The sequence below is a fragment of the Alosa sapidissima genome, chromosome 8, assembly GCF_018492685.1.
Source record: "Alosa sapidissima isolate fAloSap1 chromosome 8, fAloSap1.pri, whole genome shotgun sequence".
In the NCBI taxonomy this organism is placed as follows: Eukaryota; Metazoa; Chordata; class Actinopteri; order Clupeiformes; family Clupeidae; genus Alosa; species Alosa sapidissima.
This window is the reverse complement of record NC_055964.1, coordinates 13,964,688-13,992,010: the sequence shown is the minus strand read 5'-3', so window position 1 is coordinate 13,992,010 and position 27,323 is coordinate 13,964,688. Positions and strand designations below refer to the sequence as shown.

The 27,323-nt window shown below is 42.9% G+C and overlaps 2 protein-coding genes across 4 annotated transcripts; one reads left to right on the top strand and one right to left on the bottom strand.

Moving 5' to 3' along the window:
• Positions 1 to 728: 728 nt before the first annotated feature.
• On the top strand, positions 729 to 16,530 carry ndufs4 (NADH:ubiquinone oxidoreductase subunit S4). Its single transcript, XM_042101529.1, has 5 exons — positions 729 to 846; positions 3,289 to 3,367; positions 15,516 to 15,688; positions 15,926 to 15,999; positions 16,324 to 16,530. The coding sequence occupies exons 1-5, from the start codon at positions 764 to 766 to the stop codon at positions 16,425 to 16,427; spliced, it is 513 nt and encodes a 170-aa protein (XP_041957463.1). The 5' UTR covers positions 729 to 763; the 3' UTR covers positions 16,428 to 16,530.
• Positions 16,531 to 18,509: 1,979 nt separating this feature from the next.
• fsta (follistatin a) lies at positions 18,510 to 25,331 on the bottom strand. Of its 3 annotated transcripts, none has more exons than XM_042101645.1 (6): positions 25,155 to 25,331; positions 23,648 to 23,839; positions 23,203 to 23,421; positions 22,691 to 22,915; positions 21,849 to 22,079; positions 18,510 to 19,866 (listed from the first exon to the last, which is right to left on the bottom strand). In XM_042101645.1, exons 1-6 carry the CDS (start codon positions 25,246 to 25,248, stop codon positions 19,778 to 19,780), a joined length of 1,050 nt encoding a protein of 349 aa, XP_041957579.1. In that variant the 5' UTR covers positions 25,249 to 25,331; the 3' UTR covers positions 18,510 to 19,777. The 3 variants fall into 3 exon arrangements, with proteins under 3 accessions (XP_041957579.1, XP_041957580.1, XP_041957581.1); XM_042101646.1 differs by having other exon boundaries at positions 19,756 to 19,889; XM_042101647.1 differs by having other exon boundaries at positions 19,762 to 20,382.
• Positions 25,332 to 27,323: the final 1,992 nt, after the last annotated feature.

Genomic DNA, 27,323 nt, shown 5'->3' with positions numbered 1-27,323 from the left:
GGGACTCATCGGCTTGCTGGATCAAACCCACTAATAAATAAATAAAATAAACTTAAGAAGAACAATAGAGGGCCTGCTCCGCAAGCCCACAGCATGGCAAAGCCATGCTGTGGGCTTGCTGGATCAAACCCACTAATAATAATAAGTAAACTTAAGAAGAACAATAGTGGGCTTGCATGGCTTTGCCATGCTGTGGTCTTGCTGGATCAAACCCACTAATAAGTAAACTTAAGAAGAACAATAGTGGGCTTGCTGGATCAAACCCACTAATAATAAGTAAACTTAAGAAGAACAATAGTGGGCTTGCTCCGCAAGCCTGGATCAAACCCACTAATAAACTGTTCTGTATAGGCCTGTTGCAGAACTAGGCAGCAAAATGTTGATCAACTGTAGCCTACTCCTGCACCACATTTTCCAACCTTATGTTTTCCAAGAGTCAGAGTGAGCAAATGAGCTGTGCCCTAATGTTTATCAGAAAACATATTTGATCTTTATTCCCATCATTCTCTTCAAATTTTCATTTTAGGCTAAGTGAGATATTTCCTTCATCATTGCTGTCAATTTTTCAGTCAATATATCATTCTTATCTAACTGTGAAGGAATAAATGACCTAGCCGTGGTCTTCATAATTGTTACACTATTAGAAAGGCCGACTGTATTATTTCTGAGGATTCTTTCAATTGAGCTTCGACTTTAGCGATATAATGACGGAAGCATTTTTGGAACAAATTGCTTGCCGTAGTTTTAGCAGACTAATGTAAACATGGCGTCCTCAATGTCACTCCTCAACCTAAGCCGAGCCTGTTTACTGAATCCTGCGACCAAAGTATTTCTAAACCCCACCAGGTAATACGTATTCGTATAATATCTTAAACATTAGTCGTTTATTTCACAAGAATTGCACGACTCTGTCAAAGCAAGCGCGTATGTAACTTAACTTGGTTAGCATCAATCCAATGTCAGCTACATGGTAGCCGCTAGCGCTTAAAGTCAATTAGGTATAGTATATCGAGGTTACGTAGAAGAACAAGACAGTAACGCTAGCCTACTGTTATACCAGTTAACCAAGATGAATAGATTATAACCAAAATGAATAGATTATAAGTGCGCTATCTGAAACGTACCTACAAAAGTAGCGTCAATGTCAGCCAAGTTGTCAAAGGTGTTTGCTAGCATATAATTAGTGCTAGCTAACAACAAGCATTTTAGACCTGGTTAGCATAGCAAGCTAGTGTAAACGGTCAACGTCACTGTTATGCAGGTTAATATAAACTACATCGTTATAATATGCATACAAGAGAGCACTGTTACTTGGCTGACACGCAGTTACATTTGTAAATGCAGTAACTTGCCTTCATTATTCAGCTATGAGAACTGAACAGGCAATGCATCAGATGGAAATGGCTCTCCCCAGCAGTCATTGTTAGTTTGGGATATACCAGTTCAGTTCTTACAGAGTCAATACTGCGCCCAATGCAAACATACTCAAAGCTATGCATTACAGTTGCGTTAAACTTAAGCATAACTTGAGTTGGAGCGTTCCTTGTTGCTTATATGACTGATTTAACGATGCCCGTTGGTAGCTAGCTGGCTAGCTAACATTACTTTTTAAATTAATATCACATAGAAATGGCTAAGTGTTTGAAAAGGCACATCATGCACACAGCATCGGAGCGAATGCCAACTCGTGTGGAATCAGTGGACTGTACAGTGCTACAGTGCAAGTTTGGAAACGTTTCCAAACTTTGCAAGCTTTCACAAGTGACATGACCAAAATGTGTAGGTCGTGTATTTGATAAAATATGCACGCAAGCTTTAAAGTTAACAGTTGGTCTTGCATCTTTTGGAATGTTCGTCCGTATGGTAATGTGAGTGAAATAAATGATCGCCCATAGCATGTCTGATCGGCATTTGGGTGGTAAATCAAAATCTCCACAATCGCACCCAGAGGGTAAATGGCTGCCAATATTCCCCTGGCCGAGCAGGATGAAGAGATTTTAATTTGGATGGAATCCTTCTTTGTTCTCTTAACTAAATGACGCCACAGACCAGCCGAAGAGGACACGCTCAGACTAATACACAGCCAAGTTTGATTGGCTCAGTTCTACAGACTGATTTTCTCAGCTCAGTGCCTTTCGGTTAGTTGGAAACTAACAAGGTATAGGCAAGAGTAGGCTACTCTTTGAGAGAGCTGTTTTGTTTGAGGAATGCTTGGACCCTCTTCTTTCACTGATGTTGTGCAACATCATGGTGATGGCCTACTCATTTGGAGGTGCTCCAGAAGGTCACATGATGTAACAAGTTAGGCACACTAACAGTAGGACTGCACGATTATCGCAATCACAGTCGTAATCGCAATATGAACCACGCAATTGCCCAAAGGCAAAAGCTACAAATAATTCGTTTTGTCAAATTTCTGATTTTTATATTCATTTCATTTCATCCTCACTGAGTATGCCACTTCTGGTTGGTGGGTGTGCGTGAGGGGCACAGAAATTCTGATTGGTGAGCTTCACAGTCAGCCAGGGGTGCTGTGCTTTTTGTGCACCGGGCGTGCTCACCAATCAGGGGTGGCACAAATTAAAGAGATCCCATACAGATCCCATCTAGAATATTAAAAAATCATATCACAAATCACAATCGCAATATCTGTGAGATAAATCACAATTAGATTCCCCCAAATCGTGCAGCCCTAACCAACAGTGCATTCATTTTGTCTGTACTGTGGAGGGTATCTTAACCCAGTTGTAGTTGTACACATCCTGGCCCTGCAGACGTGTAGAAAGGTCAGAGGGACATGCCCCTCATCTTGTCCCAATCCCACAGGTCAGAACAGAGCCCCATAGCCCTCTGGTTCATGATGACCCTGCGGCTTCCATGAAGGCACTTGTGCTGTGAGCTCCACATCCCTGGCACTCTCCCTGCGCTCTCTGTGGTAGACGGAGCCACATACAGTGTGTTCTGTTGTTGACCAGCCGTGTGGGAGCTGGCCAAAAGCTCAGCAGACAGAACTAATAGGGGGAGAGAAAGGATCTGCCCGCTCGCCCTTCTCACCGTCGCCACCTCCCTCGCTCTATCCCATCCCCTCTCTTCCTCACCCCATTTGTTCCCAAGACTTTTCTCCTTTGTTCGAGCCACCACTGTTTGACTTTTTTTTTATTTTTTATGTTTTTATTATTTCATTTATTTGAAGAGATTTGTATTTTAACTAGATGCAAAAGGGTGGCCATATCTATTTATTGCCTGCTTGAAGCTACTGCCACATCTTTGTCCTGTCTTCCTTCACAGGGCCCTCACTACATCGGTATGGAGACAGGCTGAGAGCAAAGGGCAGGATTCGCAGCTCATCACCGTTGAAGAGAAACTGGTGAGACCTTTTTTTTTTTTTTTCTTTTTCTGTTTTTACTATTGTTGAAGATGGCAGGCTTAGCCTAGCTCCATTTCACCTGTGCCACAGTATGATGTAATACTTTAGAATAGTTGACATGACAAACTTGATGTGATATGATCTGAAAGGTTGAGAAAAAGAAATTGGGGCTACACAATGTGGGTAAAATATCTTATTGCGATTTGTGAAATGAGTTTTGAATGTTAATGCGCACACCACCAACCAGAAGTGGCATAGTCAATGAGGGTGAAATGAATATAAAAGCTAGAAATGTGACAGTTAAATGTGCACAATTATTTGTAGCTTTTGCGATTGGGTAATTGCGTTGGTTCATATTCCGATTACCTTTGCAGTAATTGTGCAGCCCTAAAAGAAATGTACTTTTGTTCTCCTTTTAGCTCTTTAATCTGTCACTGTCAACCTCAGCAGAGACTAGCTGTGTAATAAGGCAGAGAACGAGGCTAACACAGTTCAATGAAATTAGCAAGCAGACTCCACAAATAATCGTCTGTGCTTCTAATGTTGCTGACAGCACTTTTGCTGAGTGGTTGTGTAAAGAAAACCAGAGGAACATGCTTGAATAATCAAAAAAGTCTCAGTGAGACTATGCTTTGGACTACAGTGCTGATTGAAGCCTAGTTTTAGTTTTGTGTTCTGTAAACCTAATCTAGTACAGTCACAGGAGCATCTATGGTTCATTTTTCCACATTCGTTTTTCCCCCCAGACTCTTTGAAATCCCATCTGGTGTTTCCCTGCTAGAGATATGGTCTGCATGGCAGGAAAGAAGTTATGTCTTTGTGTCTTTCACCATGAGATAAAAAATATTCCTATGCTACAGCGTTCCATTTTAGATATATTCCATAGTTGCCATCAAGAAAGGAGGGGTTTTTTTTGGGGGGGGGGGCAGTTTCATTTATCTTTGTGTTATTTACACAAGTTGTCTGCTCAGGGAGTGGTTTTCATTGCCTTCATGTCATGGATATGAAACATGGTATTTGTTGATGCTTTCATCTCAATCAAACAACCCCTTTGACCTTCTTTTAAAATTAATACAGGCCTGCAACTTTTTAAAAAATCTTGGCTGAAAGACGTTTGTGCAGTCTAAACATGAATAACTAGTCTGAACCAAGACTCCTTGTGACTGTGTTCAGAGAGGGAGAGAGGGAGGGAGCAAAACACTCCCTCCTGTGTGTGTGTGTGTGTGTGTGCGTGCGCGCGTGTGCACACGCTCGGGTGTGGGGGGTATTTGGCTGAGGACGGTATCTTGGCTTTGGTTATTTCAGACAGGACTTAGCTGGCAGAACAACCTCTTCCCAGACCAAGAAGCCCATTGCCCTGCAGGGACCAGTCTCAGGCAGAGGAGGAAAGAAGGGGTCAACAAGCCATGCACATTGCACACACAGACAGGAAGAGAGGCAACCAACCAACCAACCAGACAAACACCTTCAGAGGATACAAGAGATGGATAGAAAGGAAAGTTGCTCAACCTAGTGGATGGAAGGATAGACAGAGAGGAGATCTAGACAGATATACACACACACACACACACACACACACACACACACACAGGCAGACAAACCTGATTACAGACCAGGCAAACAGACCAATCCAACCAGCCAGATAAACTCAATAGAAAGAGGAGAAAAGAGGAAACAGAGATACACCCACAGATAGTCCAACAACAGGTAATTTTAAGCCAGACACTATTGTATCCAAAAGCTACCTAGACCTGCAAGGGAAAAGGAGTGACAGACAGAGAAGAGAGCCAACAGTGAGAAAAAGATGGGAATTCCTAAACTAGCTTTGGTCAGCTAGTGGAAGAGGTGTGTGTGTGGTGGTGGTTCTGGTGGTGGTGTTTACGTGTGTGTGTGTGTGTGTGTGTGTGTGTGTGTGTGTGTGGGGGGGGGGGGGGGGGGGGGTTGTTGTGCTGCTATGTGAATGGCACACTTTTAGCTTATAGGTGCATTTTGCATCCTTGACATCTCCGCAGGGGTCCAATAACTGGTCCCTGTTGCACTTTCACAAAAATAACCACATCAGACTTTACTCACAATCAGATACAACTATACTGAACATCACTAAAGTGGTAGTCATGCCAAATGGTTTAGTTAATTTAAACCAATTTAGCTAAGCATGCCTGTGGACTTGTGCTCATTTCCTGAAGATGACACTTGGCTCTTAGTCACTGCTGCTCTGTCTGCTTCACATTCTCATCTAGTTGCCGTCTCAGCTGTGAATCTATACTCCCAACACAATGCTCCTAACACAAACTTTTGCTGTGGAATGTTGGAAATGATTGTATAGAGACTGGGAGAGAGAGAGAGAGAGAGAGAGAGAAAAAGGCTGTGCTGAATGTATGGCAGCTTGCCTCCTACATGTTCCTAGTTACAAACAGCCTGCACTTGGTGTCCCTGTATTTCTGATCTCCTGGACGAAATACAGTCTGCTCCAGGGAATTTGCAAATGTAATTCTCTGGCGCAATCATAGTTGTGAATACATTTTCTTTTCATCGAACCGCCTCTTAGCAGTTGTCTCTAAACATCTGTAATAGAATAAGGCTTATCTGATTATCGGAGCTACATTTTGAAATGTTATTTATTCATTGGAAGAGGGGGGGTGCATCTGTGTCACTCAAGTGTCACATAAATACAGCCTTGAATCTACCTTCCCTTATTTATGTTCCTCCCGCCCCCTTTCTCCTCCCTACCCTTTCCCATTGACTGATGCTGACGGCATTCATCAAGCTGAATATTCAGTGAGGTGCTTGTCAACATGCGTGAGTGAGATGTGTAGTTATCGGAATTTGGCATCTCAGATTCGGCAGCAGGCATACAGACTTACCAGCATCCCCCATGCTGTAACCGTGTGTGTGTGTATGTGTCAAAGCTCATGTGTGTGAGTCAGTGTTTGTGCCAGTTTAAAACAGATGCTCTGGAGATCGGTTGTCTGTTTGTGTGTCCAAGCTATGCTAAAATTAGGATATAACTGTCAACTGTCTGTCCCACTGTGGTCTCTGGTTTACCCCCTTTTGGAGTAATCATGGCTGCATCATCCAGACCAAGCCGTGGTTGTTTATTGCGAGCCCCTTGTTAGTCTCGTATATCAATCACTGTTTTTTCTCAAACCAAACAGACACAAATGTCTGAATTTTTCCACCCCAAAATGAGAGAGAGAGAGAGAGAGAGAGAGAGAGAGATATATGTGTTGACTGACTGAGCCTTGCTCCTGCTGCTGCCTGCCCGTCCCATCCCCCCTCCCCACCCGCTCCCCCGCCTCATTTTGCTTAGTAATGACTGTTTGATTAAGCACACTGGGCTGTTAGCAGCACCGGCTGGCAAGTCAGAGATACTCAGCCTCTCACTTAATGTCTGCAGGGCACTCGCCGGCTCACTCACTCCACCTCTCGCAAGACAGGAAGGGGGAGCTTCCCCCTCTGCCATTCTGTTTGTCTTTCTCTCTCTCTCTCTCTCTCTCTCTGCCCTCTTTTTCCTCCCACTTTCCCTCTCTGCTTCTCTTTCCTTGCCTCTCTGTTTGTCTGTCTCTAGAGATCGTGGTGGGGGTTTTGAGACTGCTGCCCAAATTAAGGAAACACAAGAATCCCTAACCAGTACTGAGCCCCTCTTGTAGACCCCGGTCAGAAACGTGCTGAGAGATTTGTTTTTTAAGGGCTCTGAAAGGGAAGGAAGCAGAGGTGGTAGCCAGTGGAGATGGGGACCAGTGTATGTGGCTCTCTTTCTTTCTTTCTTTCTTTCTTTCTTTCTTTCCTTCCTACCTTCCTTTCTATCTCCCTCTCTCTCTCTCCCCCCCTCCACTCCCCAGGCCTCAGGTATTGAGGGCAGGCGGCGTCTGGCCAGCTGGCTGCGTGGCGTGCGCTGGCTGCCCGGTCTACTCAGCACTGGTGCGTCTCATAACAGGCCCTCACAGTCACTATTGTAGGAGGGAATCATCTTGTTCGTGCCAGTCGACGCAGGCCATTTTCTCACCGTCTCTTGTGTCTCTTTGCTTCTTTCATCTTCCCATCCCTTTTTTACGCTGTAGTTACACTGGACCTTACTTTATAATATAGTCTTGTTTTGGCACATCAGTCAGTGTAGCATGTAGCACAAATTAATTGTCAGCTATGGAGTCTTTTAACCCCCAGCTAAAAACGTGCTAGAAATGTTACAAATCCTGAAGTGTGATAGTTTGACACATTCAAATGTACTCATCCAGTTCTTCGTCAGATAGTAGTAGTTCAGCAAGTTGTATTAGCCTACATCTCATTGTGGGTAACGTTTTGTTTACAGTGGACATGGTGTATCTCTTCCCCTCAAGTGACCGGTAATTACAAAGTCTTAAACATGGGAATTGAACAACTAATGAAGAGTTGAATGAAGGGTTGATCAGAGCCCTACCGCTACTGTAGCATACACATATCTAAACATTCCACTTATTGAACTTTTCAGACAACCGTTGTCTTTGTCGGTGCATTCATTGGAATGAAAAGCCATTTAGGTTAATGACAACACTGTTATTGCATTGGTGTGATGTGGTAGATGATGGGATTCAATACTGTTATTGCATTGGTGTGATGTGGTAGATGATGGGATTCAACACTGTTATTGCATTGGTGTGATGTGGTACGATGATGGGATTCAAGCTTCCAGACTGAATTGGGCTCATGTGTTTTTGCTTCAGCAACAAAACGGCGTCCGTGAGGCGGGTTTACATGATTGTGCAACATGAAAGTCTGCCTCTGCTGTTCCCGCCTCCTTCAGCTCATCAGCCTCTTCCTTTCTCTCATTTTCCTCTTTCATTTCTTCATCCTTCTCCTCGTCTTTTTTCTTTATCATCCCACTCCCCTTTTCTCTTCCCTCTGTCCCCATCCTCCCCTCAGCCCCCCCCCCTTCCCCACACACTTCTCTCTTTAGCACTCACGTCTCAAGTGTCTTGTTTTGTCTAGCCTTCTCTCTCATCAGCTTGTGCCAGGGGGAAATAAAAAGTGTCCAAGTGTCCAAGGCCTGAGACCGGAGGGACAGGGGTCTGAGGATGTGGGTTCTTTTGAAGACGCCCCCCCCCCCCCCCCCGACCAGTATCCCCTTGCCCCCCCCCCCACCCCCCCCCAAGAGAGCTTTTGGGGTGTCACCTACGATATAGCATTTCATATACTTAAGGCTCTGGTTCAGGCCCTCGAAGGCTGCTGCCCCACTTCCCTTGCCTCCCACATGCAATTTGTGCCAGGTGGGGACAAAAACAGTACTGTTAAGATTCTCTCCCTTTTGTTTGGTGTGTGCAGTGTAACAACTTCATCTGGCCATTCTGAGGTGGACAGACCTGTCAACATGTCAGTATGTCGCCGTTTTGGTGTTTCATTTCCTCTCTCGCACCCTTGTTGCCTCTTCACTCCTTGAAAAATGTCGAGACACTGTGATTAATGAGCTCGCCATTGGTTAAGCGTTGGCGATGACACATCTCTGTGTTTTCGTTCAGCATTCAGATTGCACGGGCCACCCCAGGAACGCCTTTTTTGCTAACGAAGGCTTTAAATTGGCACGTGCAGCCGCAACGCACAGGAACTACTCGGAAGTATTGGAAGCTGTACCTCCCAGTCAGTTAAAGCATTTTAAATTTGTCTGCGTGATTTGACCAATACATGAGGGTCTCTTAACTTTTCTGCTGCCCACTGAGTGGGACTACTAGCACAGAGTAAGACTGAGTTGAAATTACGAAACCCATGGGATTGTTTCCCTATTCATATTTGAACACAAGCATTAGGACGGGTGTTGGGTTTGTTAAGGCCAATGTTATCTGATTGCACGTCAGCAACTTCCACCGAAATCCACAAGTCAATTCCCGTAAGTCAGGGATCAGGTCTGATTCACATGCGACTGTGATCCAAAGCTGTATTGATATTCTAACGTCAGAGGAGGAATGAGGTCTGCTCTGTAAAAAGCAGCTGTTCTCAAGTTTGCTGTTGATTTCACTACTTTGTTAGCGCGAGAGGCCTGACTCATACTTCGGAACCCTCCAAGGAAAGGAAAAGTGTATATATAAGCCTGAAACACACTATCTATTTGTGAATAACTGTAGATGTATGCTTTTTGCCACACCGTGGTGCCATTTGACCTTATGGTCACACCAACACAACAATGCTGTACAGCTTGTTTAACAGTACAATGGATGCTTTATCCATAAAGGTGAACTGCTGTGAATCCCCATTGCTTCTAGTTATGCACTTTTTTTTCCACTTGGTCACCTTTATGAACCCTTAGTTAATACTCTGGTGCAAACAGCTCGAGTTCTAGCTACCTTTGACTGGGGAGGGATGTCGATTCATAATTTTAACATAAAAAAAAAAATTAGGATGTGACTCACACATTACTCACAAGTTGTCGACTCTTCACAGTTTCCCCATTAAGCTCAGTGTGTTTGTGTAGGTTTGTGTGTACACTCTTGGCCATCAGGGAAGAATAACAAACCGCTCTTCCTCTTTGAGCCAAAATTAATCATCATCACAAACAATCACATCCCTGAGCTTGCTGAGGTGTTAGTCTTTCTATTTGTGTATGTGTGTGTGTGTGTGTGTGTGTGTGTCATGTTATTGTCATATGTTATTCCCTCTGACCTCTGTAGCTTATTTCTGTTGGCCCTATCTCAATAGGCTTGGACGAGGAGCAGTGTTTGCCCCTGTACCATCTTGTCTCTCAGTAACAGCTTGTAGGGACAAACAAAACAACAAGGCTCTAGATTGGACTAGCTCACGCGGAAGCCATCCTCCTCACTGTAATGTGAGAATTTCGTTAACCCCTTGACGCCAACTGCTTTCACATTCTCACTCTCACAGACCCGCAACCCCCCTCCACACACACACACACACACACACACACACACACACACACACACACACACACACACAGACACGGACACAGACAGACACGCACACACACACACAAACACACCATGCAGACGCAGATGTTTTGTTTGTGTCTATTAGTAACCCCCCATGTGTCTGGTAGGCAGCTAAGTCCTGCGGCGCTGCACTTCAAACAGTGACCGGGCGGGTGGAGAGGCATAATGAGTGAAGCTGACAGGTAGGGCAGGGCTTTCCTGGCAAGGGGTTAAGGGTGAGATGTTTTCTGTCTAATTTCCACTGATTTAACCTAAGTGATCATTTCACTCGAGACTCGCCTTAGCACCCCACACCATCACCACCACCACCACCACCCGTGACCCACGTGAGATGGCCACCCCCAGCGAAGAGAACTGTCGGTGTGTCCTCTTCTCTCAACATGTCTCAGGAGAAGGAGGGGTCAATGGGGGTGGGGTGTGGTTAGGAGAATTTGGGGGTCGAGGTCAACCTTTAGGCAATAACATCCTGATTTGAACAGTGCTGAAAGGACTATGTGGTCCATGTTGAGGGGGTGGGAGGGGGAGATTTGCACAGAGGGCTTAAATTGGTTTAAGAATCATTCTGAGGAAATTAGTTTTCACAGGGACTTTGATTTACTCTTAAGGAGGTGTCTATTAAGTTGCCAAATACCAAAATGTTTCTTTTGTGTGTATAATTAAGCACAATATGTTAAATCACTAATAGTGAAGCTAGCCAAAACACCATACTAGCAAACCTCTGATCATTGCTGAGCTGCTTTGAAATAGAAATATGCCTATTTGACTTGTTTAGCAAAGCATTTATTTAGGGGCACAGATCAGTGAATGAACAGTTAAGTGATTTTTTTTTTTCTCTCTCTCTCTCTCTCTCTCTGTATGTGTGTGTGTGTTTTACTTCCAAACTACCTAAGTGAATCTGCATGCATGAACCAAAAGCTTAGAGGTCCTGCCGCTAATCTCTTTCCAAGTCCCTCGTCTTCATTTCAGAGAGAGATGCTTTTTTTTTTCTCTGCCTCGTCCAACATTAACTTTGTTTTTTTTTTCTCTCTCAAGTCTGTCTCTGTAAGTGATGTTTTAATTTTTGCCTAGGTTGGACATTAGCTTCATTAAAAGTGAGATTGTAAAGTAGTGTGACCTTTCCAAAATGCCACATCTGCTGAAGCTTTTTTGGTTTCTTTAATCTGGTTTAATGAGTTTATATGAGGAGAAAAAAAAGAAAAAAAAACATCTGGAAATAAGCAATGGGAGATTTTTTTTTCTGGGTCTGTTTGATATCGCCTTACTGTTCAATATTTCAAATTCCTTGTGCTTTCAGCTCGGTCCAGAAGCTTCCATAGAGGTCATCCATGTTTGTGCTTTTACAAGCCACCCGTGCACTCCTTCCCTGCCCCTCCGTTTCAGCCCAGATCTGCTGTTGCAATCAGACGAAGTATAATTTTTGCCCTTGTCACTGTGTGTGGCTAAACAAAGAGCATGTTCCTTAAGGCAGTTGTATAAACTACACTCCAGTAACTTACAGGCTGGGGAGTCCTTCACCTGTGAACCCAGTTCAGAAACGGTGGCAAGTCTGCTGCTGGAAGAACTCTCTGTGTGTGTGTGTGTGTGTGTTTGTGTTTGTGTGAAGAGGAGGTGGGGTGGGTGAGTATTGTTTTGGGAAAATTCTTTAAGGTCTGAGGAATCTTCTCTCTTTCTCATCACAGTGAGGAGATGGCCACTCATGCTCTCTGTAGTCTGTATACTCACGGAAGATGCATAAATCACACAGGACTCACAAGAATCAGAAGGAAATAAATGATTCTCAGGGCAGGTGCAGAGCAGCTAAGATAGCAGTTGAGTTGGCTCCCTCTGGTCAAGGTGAGGTTTGTTGAAATGAGTTGACTCAATTTAAAAGGCAGCGGCTTTTGTTTTTTGGTGGGGGTTTACATCCTCCAAGTTTTAGCCACAAAAGAAATTAGCAAACAAAAAAGTTCTTTGGTCTTAATGATTTGCAGGTCAAATCAAGAAAGAAAGAAAAAAGTTTGAAAAAGATGTCAAGAAAAAAAGATGCTGAGAAATCAAGGCCTTCTGACAAAGCTGTCGGCAGCATCTTGCAACATAGCTTCCGCTTTTCAAAACAATGTTTTTTGGTCTCTTCGCAGTGGCAGAAACTTTTCTGTTTATCATTTAAAAAAAATAAAAATAAAAAGGGAGAGAAAAAAAACTTAGCAGATATGCTGTCCCACATCTTTGGTGAGGGACTGGCACGCAAGGTTCATTGAAGCGGCCCTTGGCCTCCCAGCCAGCCGACGTGAAAAGCCTTTCATGCCCCCCCCCCCCCCCCCCCCACCCCCAACCCCCCTTTTATGCGTGGAGGAGCCTGGAGGTGTCAGAAATATCGACACGCTTTTCGCATGACGAAGACTTTGCCAGCCTCTCTCCCCTCGTCCCAACCCCTCCTCCTCCGCCTCATCTAAAGCTTGGGATTCAGCGTGCACATCCAGGTATTGTCGGGGGCCCTGTGAATAGTGTCAAACTTCATAGTTCTCATTTGGCTTCCTGTACGTGGAAGAGGGGAAGAAAAAGTGCCCTCTGTGTGTGTTGTTTTTTTTTCTCTCCTTTTTTCCTTCTTTCGAGGGCTTCAATGCCACATTGAAGCCACCAGCCCCTCGCTTTGTTGCTCCAGTGTATTGTGCCCCCCATCGTTGAAGATAGCCCTCCTAGTTTTTCAGTTTAATTTATGCAGACATAAAAGTCTAGACTGGTGTTCTTTTTCTCTTTTCTTTTCTGTCTCTTTTTTTCTTCTTTTTTTTTTAGTCGTAGGACAATACGTGGGTTTCTTGAATGTAGTTTTAGTTGTTTGGCCTTTTTCCCCCCTTTCTTCCTCAATATGCTGCTCTTCTCACCCTGGTAAATGTTGGTGAAAGCTGTAGAATGTATTCCACCTGGAGGGTGTTGACTGAACATGTTTAGAAGCTTGAATAGCTGTAGAACTGGTGTTCACTATGGCTTTAATCTGTTGGGTATAAAATCCATCAATGCTTCACTTCAGGTCATCTGATTTTATTCTATTCATCCTCCTGATTGTATTGTGTTCCTCAAGAATATCAGATTATGTTTCCTATCTGGTCATTCATGTTCTTCATACAGCCTTCATTTATATCTTTCTAGCTTTTTTTTTACTTAGAATGATTCCTACATGACCATCTCCAGCAATGCCAGCAATGCCAATTGCAGCAACAGACATGTTAGCCTTTAAAAAAACGTTTTTTTTTAAGCATCTTCCAGAGACATCCTCTTGGAATGTGCCTGTTACCCTGTGAAAATAGGGTAATGTGTTCACTCCATTGTCTTATTACTGGTCAATTCTCCAAGGGCCTAAGCATTATACACACATCCCCATTTAATCTCCGTCTTCAACTTTATAGCAGGACCTTGTGGCTGTGGACAGTATTTCTAAACGTGCTAATTTATAAGACACAACGGTCAGAGATGGGCTTTGTCTTTGCTGTTTTTAACCCAGCTGCAGCTGATGGGGGCCAGCCCCTTTGTACATATTGAACGTGGAAGGAGCCCCATTTATACAAATCAACTGGCAGATGATGGACAATGATGAAAATTTGATTCTTTGAAGTTTTAACGGCCATTGAAATGTGTGAAGCTCGGTCGATGAAAGGGGACTCGCTTGTGAGGCTTCCCAGCCTTGGGTGGCTACCGGCAGCGCGCTGGGAGGTTTGCCTGTGTGTTGTTGCTGACTTCCCATCGCTTGTTTGTTAATTCCCCTAAAGAAATTGCCCCAGGCTGTCTCAAAGGTCTTTTCAATAGGGGCTCAGAATTGCCCCTGGGACCGTGTCTGCATTCACAGTTTTCTAAGCGTCTTTAATTATTTTTACTTTGCTAAAATACATGGCAAGAGTTCTGCTTGCCACATGTTGCTGTTGCATTTTTGCTTTTCATTTTTATAGAAATGTTTATCCAATTTTTATTTTGTCCAGAATTTCATTGCATTGATCTCTTTCAAAAGGCTTTTTATGGCCCTAGCAAAACTTTGCATGACATTTATGTTTTGAAATATAAACAACAGACTCAGAGTTAAGTATGTTGTGCTTATCAGGAAGTGGAAACAGGGAGTCTCATTAAGCATTGCTTTTATCATCCATTTGTTATTAAGTCATTGTGCTTGTATTCTTTTGAAAAAATGACCCAATTAAATGATAAAAGAGAAAAATCAAACAAGCAAAAACAATTCCAGTAGTCTTGCTCATTTTAATTCTAAACTGAGCTACATTTGTGTTGAGAAACCAATTTGACTTGCCTTGTAGATTTTCAAATGTTTCCTTCTGCTTCTGCCTGCCATTGCTCCTCTCATGCCTCATCACCACAGCCCACAGGCAGTAGAAAGAGTTTTGTCTTCTCTCGTTTGTCTTCCCCCTACCTGAGAACAGCCCTGGTCCTTTCCCCACAGCCTTGTGATCCTGGCCCGAGAAACGGTCACAATGGGGTTGGGCTTTCAGAAGCATTTTGCCAAGTGTGAGAAATCAGCTTGTCTAGACAGAGCGCGAGCCTACATTCAAAAGGAAATATTTGGGCTTTTATGCCCCTTAGGTATAAGTATGTGATAAATGCCAAGCCGTTTAACATTACCCCCCCCCCCCCCCCCCTTCACCCACCCACCGACCCTCCTTCGTTCTCTCTCAGATTCTCTTTTTTTACATATGATTGTGTTTTGTCAGGCTGCAGACACTTGGGTAAAGCAGGAAATGAAAAAGGGCTTTGGTTTTCAATTATTTGAATGTTTCAAATCACACGTTGGCCAAGCGTCTCTGCTATGAGATGATTGAGCTTTTGAACTGAGATACAGCTGGTTTTATGGTTCTAATGTTTTAGTCTGACAAACCAGAGGCAAATCAGATCACATTTGGATTAATTAGAGATGTCAAGATTTTGCAATGTAGTGTATCTGTGCTAAGCTGTTTCAGGCATAGAACCCAATGCTATTTTCATAACTTCTGGGAGCCTGCTAAATTTGAACCATCACAAAGGGATAATTTGTTTTTAACTTCAAATTAATATGCACTTGTAGTACTGTCCAAAAATGCTGCGAATATCAGAAGTTTTTGATTGTTGATCTGAAGAACATGTCACAGTACGGAATTCAGCTAAGCTGTGTTGTGATATTTTGTAGGGCCCACTTCATAATGTTAATTTATGGTGGCAATTTTTTAGCATGTAACCATGGAAAAACTGATCATCATGATGAGGTGTTTGTGTCTTCCTTACAGGACATTAGCACTCTTACTGGCGTGCCAGAAGAACACATTAAGACGCGTAAGGTGCGCATCTTTGTGCCGACGCGCACTGCCATGCAGTCAGGAGTCAATAACACCAAGAAGTGGAAGATGGACTTTGACACCCGCGAGCGCTGGGAGAACTCGCTGATGGGCTGGGCCTCCACGTACGTTCTGCGTCTCCATATTCGTTCTGTCTCGTACCTCTCGCTCTACATTTCCTGTTTTTCCCCCTCTTTGTTTGCATCTTTCTGATGTGAACACGAACTTGTCATGACAACTCGTCTGGGACTGTGTTTGTTTGTGGGAATAGATTCATTTCATTATTTACCAGGTTTCTCAGAGGGGAAAAACCCAACATGGCCCGTTGATTTTCACCATTTGTTCATTGTGTTTATTTTCAGCGCTGACCCACTGTCCAACATGGTGCTGTCCTTCAGTTCCAAGGAGGATGCCATCGCTTTTGCAGAGAAGAATGGTGAGTGATGCCCTAGAGTACAAAGCCTGGTCTTAAAACTATTGGATATCAAAACATTTCAGAGGGAACTTCTGACCTTCATTGGATAGGAAACATCTGAACTGTTCTACTAAAGGCCTAAGAACAGTCAAGATGTGAACATGCAGTCTGGTTTGTCATTCATGGAAATGTTTCCTGTGAAAACCTTTTTGTTTTTTTCTTGCTTTTCTTCGCTTCGTCTTATGTTTGCGCTGTACAACGACAGCCAACAGCCCCAAGTCTCCAAAGCGGATTGGCAAGATAAACCTTGGCCTGTGCGTTTATTTATCCTGTTTATTGTTTCAGGTTGGAGTTACGATATCACGGAAAAGAGGACGCCCAAGCCAAGAGTGAAGTCATACGGGGCTAACTTCTCCTGGGACAAGCGGACAAGAAGGTCTTGCAAGTAGACCCACACCACCTGTTTGTGTCCCTGCCGCTTGCTAGCAATCAATAGCAGTTCTGTATTATAATCTTCTTCGTCAAATAATAAAAAGGCTCACTTATAACCAGTCTTTTGTTTCCGTTGAATCCTTGACATTTTGATGGATGAGATGAGTCATAATTCTTTCATGAGAGCCATGAATGTCTCTCATAAGTAGTTCTGCTTATAACTGCTATAAATGTATAGTTTGATACAAATGTTCAGCCGCTGGAGGGATTTGGATAGTGGACATGCATGCTCTGCATGTTACCGTCAGGTACTTAATCATAGCTGACCACCATCACTGAATAAAACTAAACTATGCACACACTTTATCATTAGTTGTAACTGTACTCTTTAAACATTTTTTTTTTTCTGTTGAATCAAACTACTTTTTCATTTATTTGCAATTATCAGTTCCTTGTTAAAAAAATCTTATGATGCCTCAGTTTAATTTCCTTGGGTAATACATATTCCATTTGGTGGATTAGGTTTTTCAATATACCTATTTGCCTCTTTAAGGCACTCCAGGTTATGTATCTGAAATGGAAGGACGAAGTAAGAAGTTCAGGCTTCAAAAGGCAGAACGCAGGTAGGTATGTTCTCTCTTATTCCTCTCTAGGGGATGATTAGTGATGAGAACACCAGCTGCTGTCCAGTTGGGCAGTGGGGGGGGAAGATTGGTCATTTTGAGATTTTTTTGGAACTTGTGATATCCAAAGTCAACTGCTCAGTGTAGCCGAAACCCTACCTCATTTTCGACAGGACAGAGTGAAGACGTGCATTTCATTTGGTGTCGGCAATGAAGGGTTGATTTTTTTTTTTTTTTTTTTTTTTTTTCCCCCTTCCCTTTTTTGTTTTTTCTTTAAATAAGAGGTTAAGCTGTTCTGCGGCTGTGCCGCTGAAATATCATAACTAAAGCCTCTCGTCATTAAACTGTCTGGACCGCAACACAGCCCAATATATTACCATTTAAATACGTAATCCATAATGTCTCTTTGTTCTGTGAAATTGACATTGAAAGCTATAGCAGATTATTCTCCTGAGTGTCTGCTCAGGGATACAAAGTCCCAGCAGTCTGGAATAAAGTGTGCTATTCTAACCCTCGTTCATTACCAGGACTGTATTTGTAACAGTGTCAACGGATAATTCAATTACTTGAGTACACCAGAAAGAGTATGCGGAGGGAGATGTCTGCCAGTGGAGGAGTCAGTGAGCTGTCCACCCTCTGCCAGGTAGAGAAGCTAACCAAAGCCGAGTGGGAAGAGAATGAATAAGTGCAAGTTATAGAGGGGCTTAAGTATGGGTCCTCTGTGGACGTGCGGGGGATGGCTGTGGGGACCTGTTTCTCCCTTCCCCTCTCTCTCTCTCCAGGCCAGGCCCCTGGCTTTCTCCAGCGCTCTGCGGAGCTGTTGCAGAGACGGCTGCTGCAACTCATGAAGCATCTGGACAGCTATGAGAGAGTGCAGTACTCTCTATGGAACTGTAAGACTTTAAAAAAAAAAAAAGAGTGTTGGAAAACAGTCATAGGGTTTACTATTCATAATGACTTTTTGAAGGAGAACGCCTCGATGTACAATGGAGCACATACAGAAGAGTTTACCGCCATATCAACAAAAGTGGCACAGAGCAAAGAACCGCTCCTCATGTAAATGTGCTAGTAATGTAATATGCCTGCACTAAGAGGTGTTCCAGTTGTGGAATCCTTCAGAACATTATGGGAACATCTTCTGTCTTCATGTTCTTGATGCACACACTTTGGAGAGTAGGGGCAGGAAGAACTCTGGTATGGAAGTGCAGTTATTTGTGTGCTAAAATGCATTTGAACTGATGGATCAAGGTTCTAATTACACCACAATTGATTCATGATGGAGGGACAATTACTATTCAAACCTTTCTCATCTAAACAAATAAGTCGCAGTGCCTTTGGATAAATGTGCGTGCTAAATGTACTGTATATTTATAGAGACATGGCCTTTGATATGAGAAGAAGGGATCCTCCACTAACAGTACATGTGTGATGTTAATACTGTAAAGGCCGAAGATCATGAGAATGGACCAGGTAAGGTAGTTTCATGAATTTTCTTTTTATTATTGTTTTCACTCTTCATATCTGTACAAATACCATCAAACTTTGTATATACATATGACATTTACATAAAAAAATACAAAACTATATATTTATAACTGAATTTCTGTATTTAGCTTGTGATGTCTGAAAAATAAAAAATGCATCTTCAAAACAATGCACACAAAGAAAAGTGATAGGTCTGATATACCGACACCCAACGCTACGCATCATTGTTCCTATGTGCTCCACCAGAGCCATATGGAGCAGAACATTGGCAAAAACAAAATAGTATATACAAGTAAATGGCACATATCTGATAATCAAGTATGATTGAAAACTATTCTCTTTTTTCCTAACATTTCACTGAATAGACAATACTGCAGTTGCAAGATATCTGGTGTTTGACATCTACTTAATTTTATTAAGGGCTTACTTTCAGAAGAAATATATATTGGCGTGCTGCACCATATCGAGCCACTTTGCAGAACCATTGAGATAGTCCCTTTGGTCAGCTATTATGAACTGTAAACAAAACCAGTAACATTTATGTACATTTAAAGAGTGACAGATTCCCAATAAATAAACACACAGGCTAACATGCATTTTTCTTGTGTGTGTCTGTATGTGTATGAGAGAGCGAGAGTGTGTGTTTGTGTGTGTGTGTGTATGTGTGTGTGAAATATAAACATCTGTGACAGAATGGACAGCCATAAGCAGATTTGTACAGCGTGGGGATAGCAATTTACAGCTTGCAGATGATGTATACTTTACATGGTAACCTTGGTACCTCACAATAAATAACATTGCTTCTCTTTGGACAAATATATTTCTTCATAATACAAAAGGAAGAAAAAGAAAAAAAACCACAAAACAATGCACATCCACATGTGCACACACACACACACGCACACGCACACACACGCACGCACGCACGCACGCACGCACGCACGCACGCACACACACGCACACACACACACAGCATTCACACCCTCTCACAAACCTCAAAATAAAACATGATTGATAGTAAGCCAGACACTGTAAATGTATAAATTATAAATCCAACAAAGGGAAATAAAACACTGCATAAATAAAACATCTAGCAGACTGGACTATATGTATACTTCCTTTTTCTTTTCAAAAATAAATAAGCATACACATATGTACAGTATAAACAGATTTTCCTCGCCCCACGATGGAGAGTTCCGCCGGTGGTGATAAGGGTTGTATGGGGAGTGTGTGAGTGATTGATTTTCTATTAGTGTGTTTTATCCATCCAGGAGTGGGGATAAATGAATATAAGCCATGTAGTCCTGGTCGTCCTCATCCTCCTCCTCTTCCTGGTCTTCTGTGATGGCTAGATGGAAGAATACATGGTAGCTGTTGCATGAGTCAAGACCACACAACAGCGCAGAAATCTCAGTGAAAGTTTGAATAAGAAGGGGGGGGGGGGGGGGGGGACTGGCAGCCACTGTATAGCTTTGTTTTGATGGGTTTTTTTTAGGCGATTTGGCAATCAACAATAAGCCTTGGCTCTCCCAACTTACGCAACCCAATTTACATAACCTAGGAAGTGGACAGTGATGATGAGTGAGAGAGAGAGAGGGGTGATATGGAGGCTCAATGGCCTAAGTCTCTTTTTTTTTTTCTTCCGTTTCTTTTTGGCAGGTTCCAGAAAGAGGACAAAATGTGCTCTTTGGGTTCTAGGAACAAGCCTCTCTTTTTTTCAGTTTCTCTCTCTAGATCTTTTGCTCCAGATGCACAACTATTACAACAGGGCTGCAGGAGACTTGGCGCTTTGACCTTTGCAGCAAGTTGGGTGAGGGCTCGGGTGGGGGAGGTCAAGTGGTGGCACAGCTTCTGAGGTATTTCTCTACAGGAGAATTTAACATTGGCAAAACACAAACAAAACATCACACAGGCAGAGCAAACAAAAAACAAACCCCCCCCCCCCCCAAAAAAATGAAACAAGCGGACAGTCCCTCATAAATCATAAGAACAATTCTACTATATGTATCTGTATATGTATACTGTTAATATATATATGTATTTATTCTGGTGGGTAACACCTACAATAGACAAGCACAAACATCAACTGGATATGTGTCAACTGTATTTCAGTCTGATCGCAGAGTGGAGATGAGAGAGAATCATTCTACAAGCTTCTGCTTCTCCTTCGTACTGTGAAATGCCATAATCATCTAGCCCCATGAGGTGATCATAAAGTTGGTCCCTTGGAATCATGTTATGCCTTAGGGCACAGAGACATTAAGATAAAATGTCAAAAAATGTTCAAATTGAGATGTTTCATGTTAAGCATGAAATGGCTTCTGCCGGCATTCTTACTCTTTTTCTGACTTGGAATGTATTCTATTCTTTGCTGTGGAAATAGTTGATGGCAACTGGCTTCATGAACACACTGCATTGTGAACTGGCCATCTTAGAAGAAATAGGTAGTGTATGTTATGTATTGGTATATACAATATATAGTATGTAATTACAATTATCTATACATACATATATAGATGTGTGTGTGTGTGTGTGTGTGTGTGTGTGTATAATATGTATATATGGCACCAATGTTACAATCACCTTAGGCATATTCATGAATAGATGCATCTGTATGTTTGATTATATACACGTTGGCTGCACTTTTTATGTCAGTGATACACATAGTGCATTTTGAAATGATTGTTTACAGCCAAAAGCATAAAAAAAATACAACATTAACGTGAAATTAGCAAGGCGACGATGGAATTGACAAAAACAAACACTTCAACAAATTCATATAAAGTTAAGGCAACCCATTGTTAAATGTAACAGGTTACTGAGATTACAAAGAAACAAACACCTAAGCCTTAAAAACACGATTTTTCCAACTCCAAAAAGTTAGTCTCCATATATATAGATTTGTGTTAGTTGTTTAACGAATCTTTCTAACATGAGTCCTTTTTTTCACATCTAATCCTCTCGCGTTGTATGAATTTTCTTGCAAAAAAATTGCAAAATTAATGTCAACCAGCGGGGGGGGGGGGGGGGGGGGGGGGGGGGGGGGAATCATAGCAAAATAACACTTAACGAAAAACAAAAAAATAAGGACACGCAAGTATGTCCAATCTCCAGTCCTTTCTTGGCTTTTGCCATATCTGTAGTAGGGGTTTGGGGTGTGAGGTTGAGAGTGGGCCATGTTATTTTAGGGGAGTTTGGGGGGAGGGGCATAGAGTCACATGGGTGGGGGTGTGGGGGTAAGCAGCAAGGTTTGGGGGAAAGCACGAAATAGTCTTTTGCCATTAGTCAGGGAATGGAGGTTCTAAAAGGGGGACCACGAGAGTTACTTACAATTGCAAGATCCCGAATGCTTAACCTCCAGGAGGACGCCCTGTGTGCAAGCTGCCTGCTTCATGGCGCATTCGCTGGGGTAGGTTGTGTTGTCGCTGGCACACACAGCCTCCTCGGAGCGACTGTCCGGGCACGCGTCTTCGCAGAGGGCGCAGCGGCCTCGGCCCATGCGGGCATCCCACAGACACTTCTTCCCCGCGCTGCACTGGATGTCATCGCACGACTTTGCCTCTGCCGAGACGGAGAGACAGGAGACACGAGTGAAGGAGAGAAAAGAGAGAAAAAAGATGAGACTGTCACCCAACTGGACACATGCATGCTACCTTTCAAAAGATACCCACAGGATACCCTCCTCTGTCAGGACTTTGGGATACCTGTGTTCCTGTATCTATGCTGACATCTCTAGATTAATCTATGATGATGAGTGAAAGCCTGGTTTGAAATGAATGAATCATGGCACAGGAAATTGAACTGATTGGCGGTTTACTCGCTCACACTGTAATGAGGTGTGAGAACATTGGGTTTGCCAACATCAGGAACTAATTACACGGCCTTGACTTTTCCCTGAGCAAATAACAATCTCAACAACACTGGAAGGTATTCACAAAATGCCTTTTTTCACGTAATGCTGCTGCAGATGTGCAGCAGAAAATCTTTTGTAATCTTAGGCAGAAAGCAAATACTTTCGCTTTTAAAGGTTTACAGCTCAGTAAATGTTGTTCCAGTCAGCGATCCAGTCAAATACTAAAAGTGTTGCACATGAACTATCAGCAACTATTGATTAAAATAATCCCTTTGGTGTTTGAATCATCTTTCGAGTAAGTGGACAAAGTTCAACTTACTGATGCACTTGCCCTCGTAGGCCACACCGATGGAGCGGCCGAGCAGGCAGGTGGCCCTTCGCAGGTGGCAGGCACTGGCGTAGACGATGCCATCGTTGCCACACAGGTACTGGTCCGGGCTGGTGACCTCGGGGCAAATGCGGTTGCAGGTCACGCAGTAGGCGTTGTTGGTCTGGTCAACCACGCAGGTGGAGCTGCCTGGGCAAAGCACGTCACGGCATGTCTCTGCAGGGAGAAAGAGAATGTAGGCGTAAGCTTCCATCTTCGTCATCATCATCATCATCATCATCACTCCCATTTATTAATAACAAGAGCCTAATGCATCCAGCAGAAGTGTTTTATTCACCATATAACATCACACACACACACACACACACACACATCTAAGTCAGGTAATGATGTAACATTAAACATCACAACTACCCTCTACTGGTAATCCCTTCTCTTGCACTCTCTCTCTCTCTCTCTCTCTCTCAGCCAAATGCACACACGATGATAAATAAGCTACTCACTCTTGCATTTGCCCTGGTACTGGACCTCCAGGTCCGGGTGGCCTTTACACTTGGATTTCAACAGGGCGCACTCGTCGCGGTAGGTTTTTCCGTCTGAGCCACACACGGGCCCTTTCCAGGTGACGTTGGAGCAATCCGGGGCACAGACGCAGCGTGGCTTGCTCCTGCGATTCATCTTGCATCTCTTGCCCGGGCCACAGTCCACGTTGTCACACGTCTCTACATATGTGTTTCCAAAGCAATAGTATTATATAGGGACAAACCAGTCAGAGCGCACTTTTATAGTCAAAACATATTTGGTATTACTTATTAATGACAGATTATGTCACTGTCTATGTTATACTGTTACATTCATAGCGTAAAGTAATGTATGAGTAATACATATTCCAACGACTCCAGCGCCGCTAAGAATATGTATCTTCATAAATCACCGAAGTCGACCTACCTTTGCAAGGTACGCAGTTGGGAGCCCCGCCGTTAAAGATCATCCACCTGAACAGCGTGCTGTTGGGAACATCCTCCTCTGTCCAGGACGTTCCGAGCCTACCACTCCTACAACATTCCTCTCTGTTCATCCCAGGCATGTAGAGAACCTGGCACCTTCCGTTTTTCCCTTGCTGCAGCCAGCAGTTGCCAGCTGTCAAAGGGGGGAAAATACCAGTCGCTTTAAAGTCTGAAACCAGTGACCCAGACACAACACGTGTAGCCTGTATTAGTTGTAGCTCTGTCTCTTCCCCTCCCCCGCGGTATTTTGTCTGATTTTCTAACGTAATGCGCCTATTTTAACACAAGCCTGTCTGAACAGCCGAACGTAAACTGTCAGCTGGCACAATAGCCTACAACTCAGGCGAAATCGAAATGATCACCCAACGTCGACGATACAATGCCTTGAAAATTACTTTTTTTTTAGATCTCAAAGAGAACAACGGCGACGTTTTGACAGTAAAGCTAGGAGATTATAAAGGCTGCTGCCCCTATTCAAACAACGTTCGCGAAGTCTAGACGAGTCTACATTTTTTCCCTGACGCGCCATGTGCAACTGTTCAAAAAAGAGAAAGAAATCCATACATTATCTGTTGCCGAATGTTTTATTTACAAAGTAACTCCACCATCGACAATGGTCATATTCGTAACGTTACATTTGGACACAGCCACGGTAAGAGGAATCCAGCCAGAGCGGAAACATTCAACAAACCGCGCAGTCACGCAACATTTCGGAACTCAACTTTGCACTTATCTGAAGGTAATTAAACACGCAGATGATTCTCTCTGGCAGAGACCGAGGATTCAAGTACTTGACAATACTTTTATAACTTTATGCCAATGTACTTGGTCTTAATAATATCCCAAGGTGCATCATGTGTCCACGACAGAGTGCTCCAAAACATAAACCTAATGTAAGGCTGCATGGATCTAATACAATTGGTTAAGACCTTTGGCATATTTGTAATGACAAGTTTTGACAACTGTACTTCTGACACACAAAATGCCAGAATGTAGTAACGTACATGAAGGTTTCTATGTAGATATGTAGAATTGCTTCAAAGTCCCTGGCTCGCTATAACAAATTATATCTAAAATATCTAAAAGCGTATCGCTGTCATTTTAGTTCCAGGGTCCTTCAAGTGACTGTACGAGCCAAGCGTGGTAAAGAACACCAAAAACTAAATGTAAGATCTTTTATGCTGGCTATCCACTATGGTTTATGTTTCTGAACAACTCCTCTTTTAATCATGTAAACTCTTTTGATAGGCTCATTCTGACCATATTGAACGCACCTGTTTCCCAAGTCTACTCACACAATGAACTGCTCAACATTGTTCAGAAAGTTAGACATAGTCGGAACTCATAACGATCAAATGGCCACTCCAAACGTGCAGTGCGTAAACAAATAAACTTAACAAAGTCGAAGATACTACAAAGATGAGAGCATCATAAATTCAACAACTCACCTTGCACTTTCTGGTCCTCAATGAAATGACAAAGCCAGACCAGTATTAAAATCATACCCGGGTGGATCTGGTGTCTCCTTAGCATCCTTAACATGGTGAAGGCAAAGTGATATAAAGTCTGCTGAAACAAGCAGCGCAAAAAGTAATGTACTTAGACGGGTGTCGGTGCTGAATGAATGTCTGTCTCTGAATGCAACCTCTTTTTAAGTCTAGAAGGGGTCTAGGGCCAACTGTCTGCGGTGGGCGGTCTCCTCCTCTGTGGGGGAGGAGAGAAAGAGTTTGTTGGAAGTTCTTTCTATCCCCATCAGGTGACATCTTGCCAATCTCTCGTACGAACTTTTCCCCGAACCTCGTGGGCACCAGTGTAGTCCGCGGGGAGTTGAGTTCTCTGTCCGTGAAGCGACTACAGAGATAACAGACAATTTCAAAGAAATCATGCGCCAAGTAGGCTACGCCAAGCGAAAGCTGCGGAATGGAGCCGTGGAGTTTGTCAAGCTGTGATAGTTGAAAATAGACAAGTGATGACAGTGGATGTTTATAGAGGCCTACAAAAAGTTGATCTCCATTAAACTGACGCTGTGTCTGTCGCAGTGCACAGCAAGCTGCATTCAGAATATAATTATATAATTAATATAGAGTCGGCTTTAACCCTCTCTGATTAGACTATTGAAAATATAGATAGCCAACACATGACAATTTCTCATTGGATTGCCATATGCTTGTCTACAGCTCTTCATCTGAATAACATGTTATTACATGCTATTATTATTATTATTATTATTATTATTATTATTATTATCAAGCAGTGGCTTAGAATACATCATTGTTAGAATTATGAACTGCCATGTGATAACTGATCTTTTCCCACCAGCTGCCCTGAGAATATGTGTCAGTCATAATCTTCTAAAATAACTCGAGATTTGCAGAAGAATAGAATAGACCAGAGTACTGTCATGCTCGGCTAATATTAGCGCAGACAGTTGTTTGGGTGCCTTTTCTCGCCTCTGGTATTAAATATATCCAATCCCTGTTTCCGAATCGCTGATGGCCAATAGACAGGTGTAAGAGCGCCCTCTTTCGCTAGCAGAAAGTAGCCTAAAGTTGAACTATGCATAAGGTCTGCAAGAGCTCACGTCGACGAAGAAGACTGAGCCAAGAAAACTTGTCCTCATGGAACAGATAAAGGTGAATAAGAAGTATAGCCTACAGGTTCCATTCTCCAAGATGAATTGTAGTTCTAAATTGTAGACTTTTTTTTAATAAGCTAGTAGCCTTTGTCTTAAAACGTGTGTCAATCACTCGGCCCATCTCTGTAAATAAAAGATAGAAACATCAGACAGTTCTGGGCGATGGTTTAAGTTAGGTAGGCCTACCTGTCCTTTAGCGTCGCCACACTTTTTACTAGGGAACGTGGCTCACTGATTTGCTGTGCCTCAGTCAAATCTCTGTCGAGATTGAACAAGATCATTGACTGTATCCTAATTTAGATGGATGATAACGGTTAATGAGTTGTTCCTCTAATGCACAACGTAGTGCATTAAACCCCAAGGAGTTTAAGCTCCACGTTGCGTTCGGGTCCTTAAACCGTGCAATTGAAGTCTGTATTCGGCACAACAGTGTGCGTGCAGCAGTCAGTGCACGGATGGCACACGTAAAAGCCTGACTAATTGCTTATGTTAATTTATATTGTAGTTAAGTTGCTTTTTGCTATTTTCTATTGTAGGCTATACATGCCAAAACATGTAATGTTTATCGAAATAAATATAGGCCTACACATAGCACACTGTAGCCTATAGTACGGAACCCTGGACGGGTCATTGCAAGATATTTTTTGGTATATATCCAGAAAACGTGCACTCATTTTAATAAATTGTGTGCTCATTTTGCTAAATTGGGTGAACGTTTCGGATTGATACATTGCAGTTTCAAAAATATTCATCACGATAGCCATGGATACAGTTTACACCAGGCAGGTGCATGCATATCATAGCATATCGTCATATAACATTACCTGTAGTAGTTACATTGTTATACCACAGCATAGTACAACCCGCATTCCACACGTTTCAAACGAGTACTGTAAAGTAGCAAGTACTGTTTTGTTTACACCGACATGTACTGGTCATCACGACATCAAGATGTCCAATTAATGTTGATAACAGCATGCAA

Coding starts and splice junctions, on each gene's coding strand:
- ndufs4 (XM_042101529.1), top strand. CDS start 764: ATGGCGTCCTCAATGTCACTCCTCAACCTAAGCCGAGCCTGTTTACTG. Junction 3,368..15,515: donor TCACCGTTGAAGAGAAACTG/GTGAGACCTTTT, acceptor TCTTCCTTACAG/GACATTAGCACTCTTACTGG. Junction 16,000..16,323: donor CGCTTTTGCAGAGAAGAATG/GTGAGTGATGCC, acceptor TTATTGTTTCAG/GTTGGAGTTACGATATCACG.
- fsta (XM_042101645.1), bottom strand. CDS start 25,248: ATGTTAAGGATGCTAAGGAGACACCAGATCCACCCGGGTATGATTTTA. Junction 23,840..25,154: donor TGAGGACCAGAAAGTGCAAG/GTGAGTTGTTGA, acceptor CCCCTTTGACAG/CTGGCAACTGCTGGCTGCAG. Junction 19,867..21,848: donor GCATTCGGGATCTTGCAATT/GTAAGTAACTCT, acceptor TCTTCCATCTAG/CCATCACAGAAGACCAGGAA.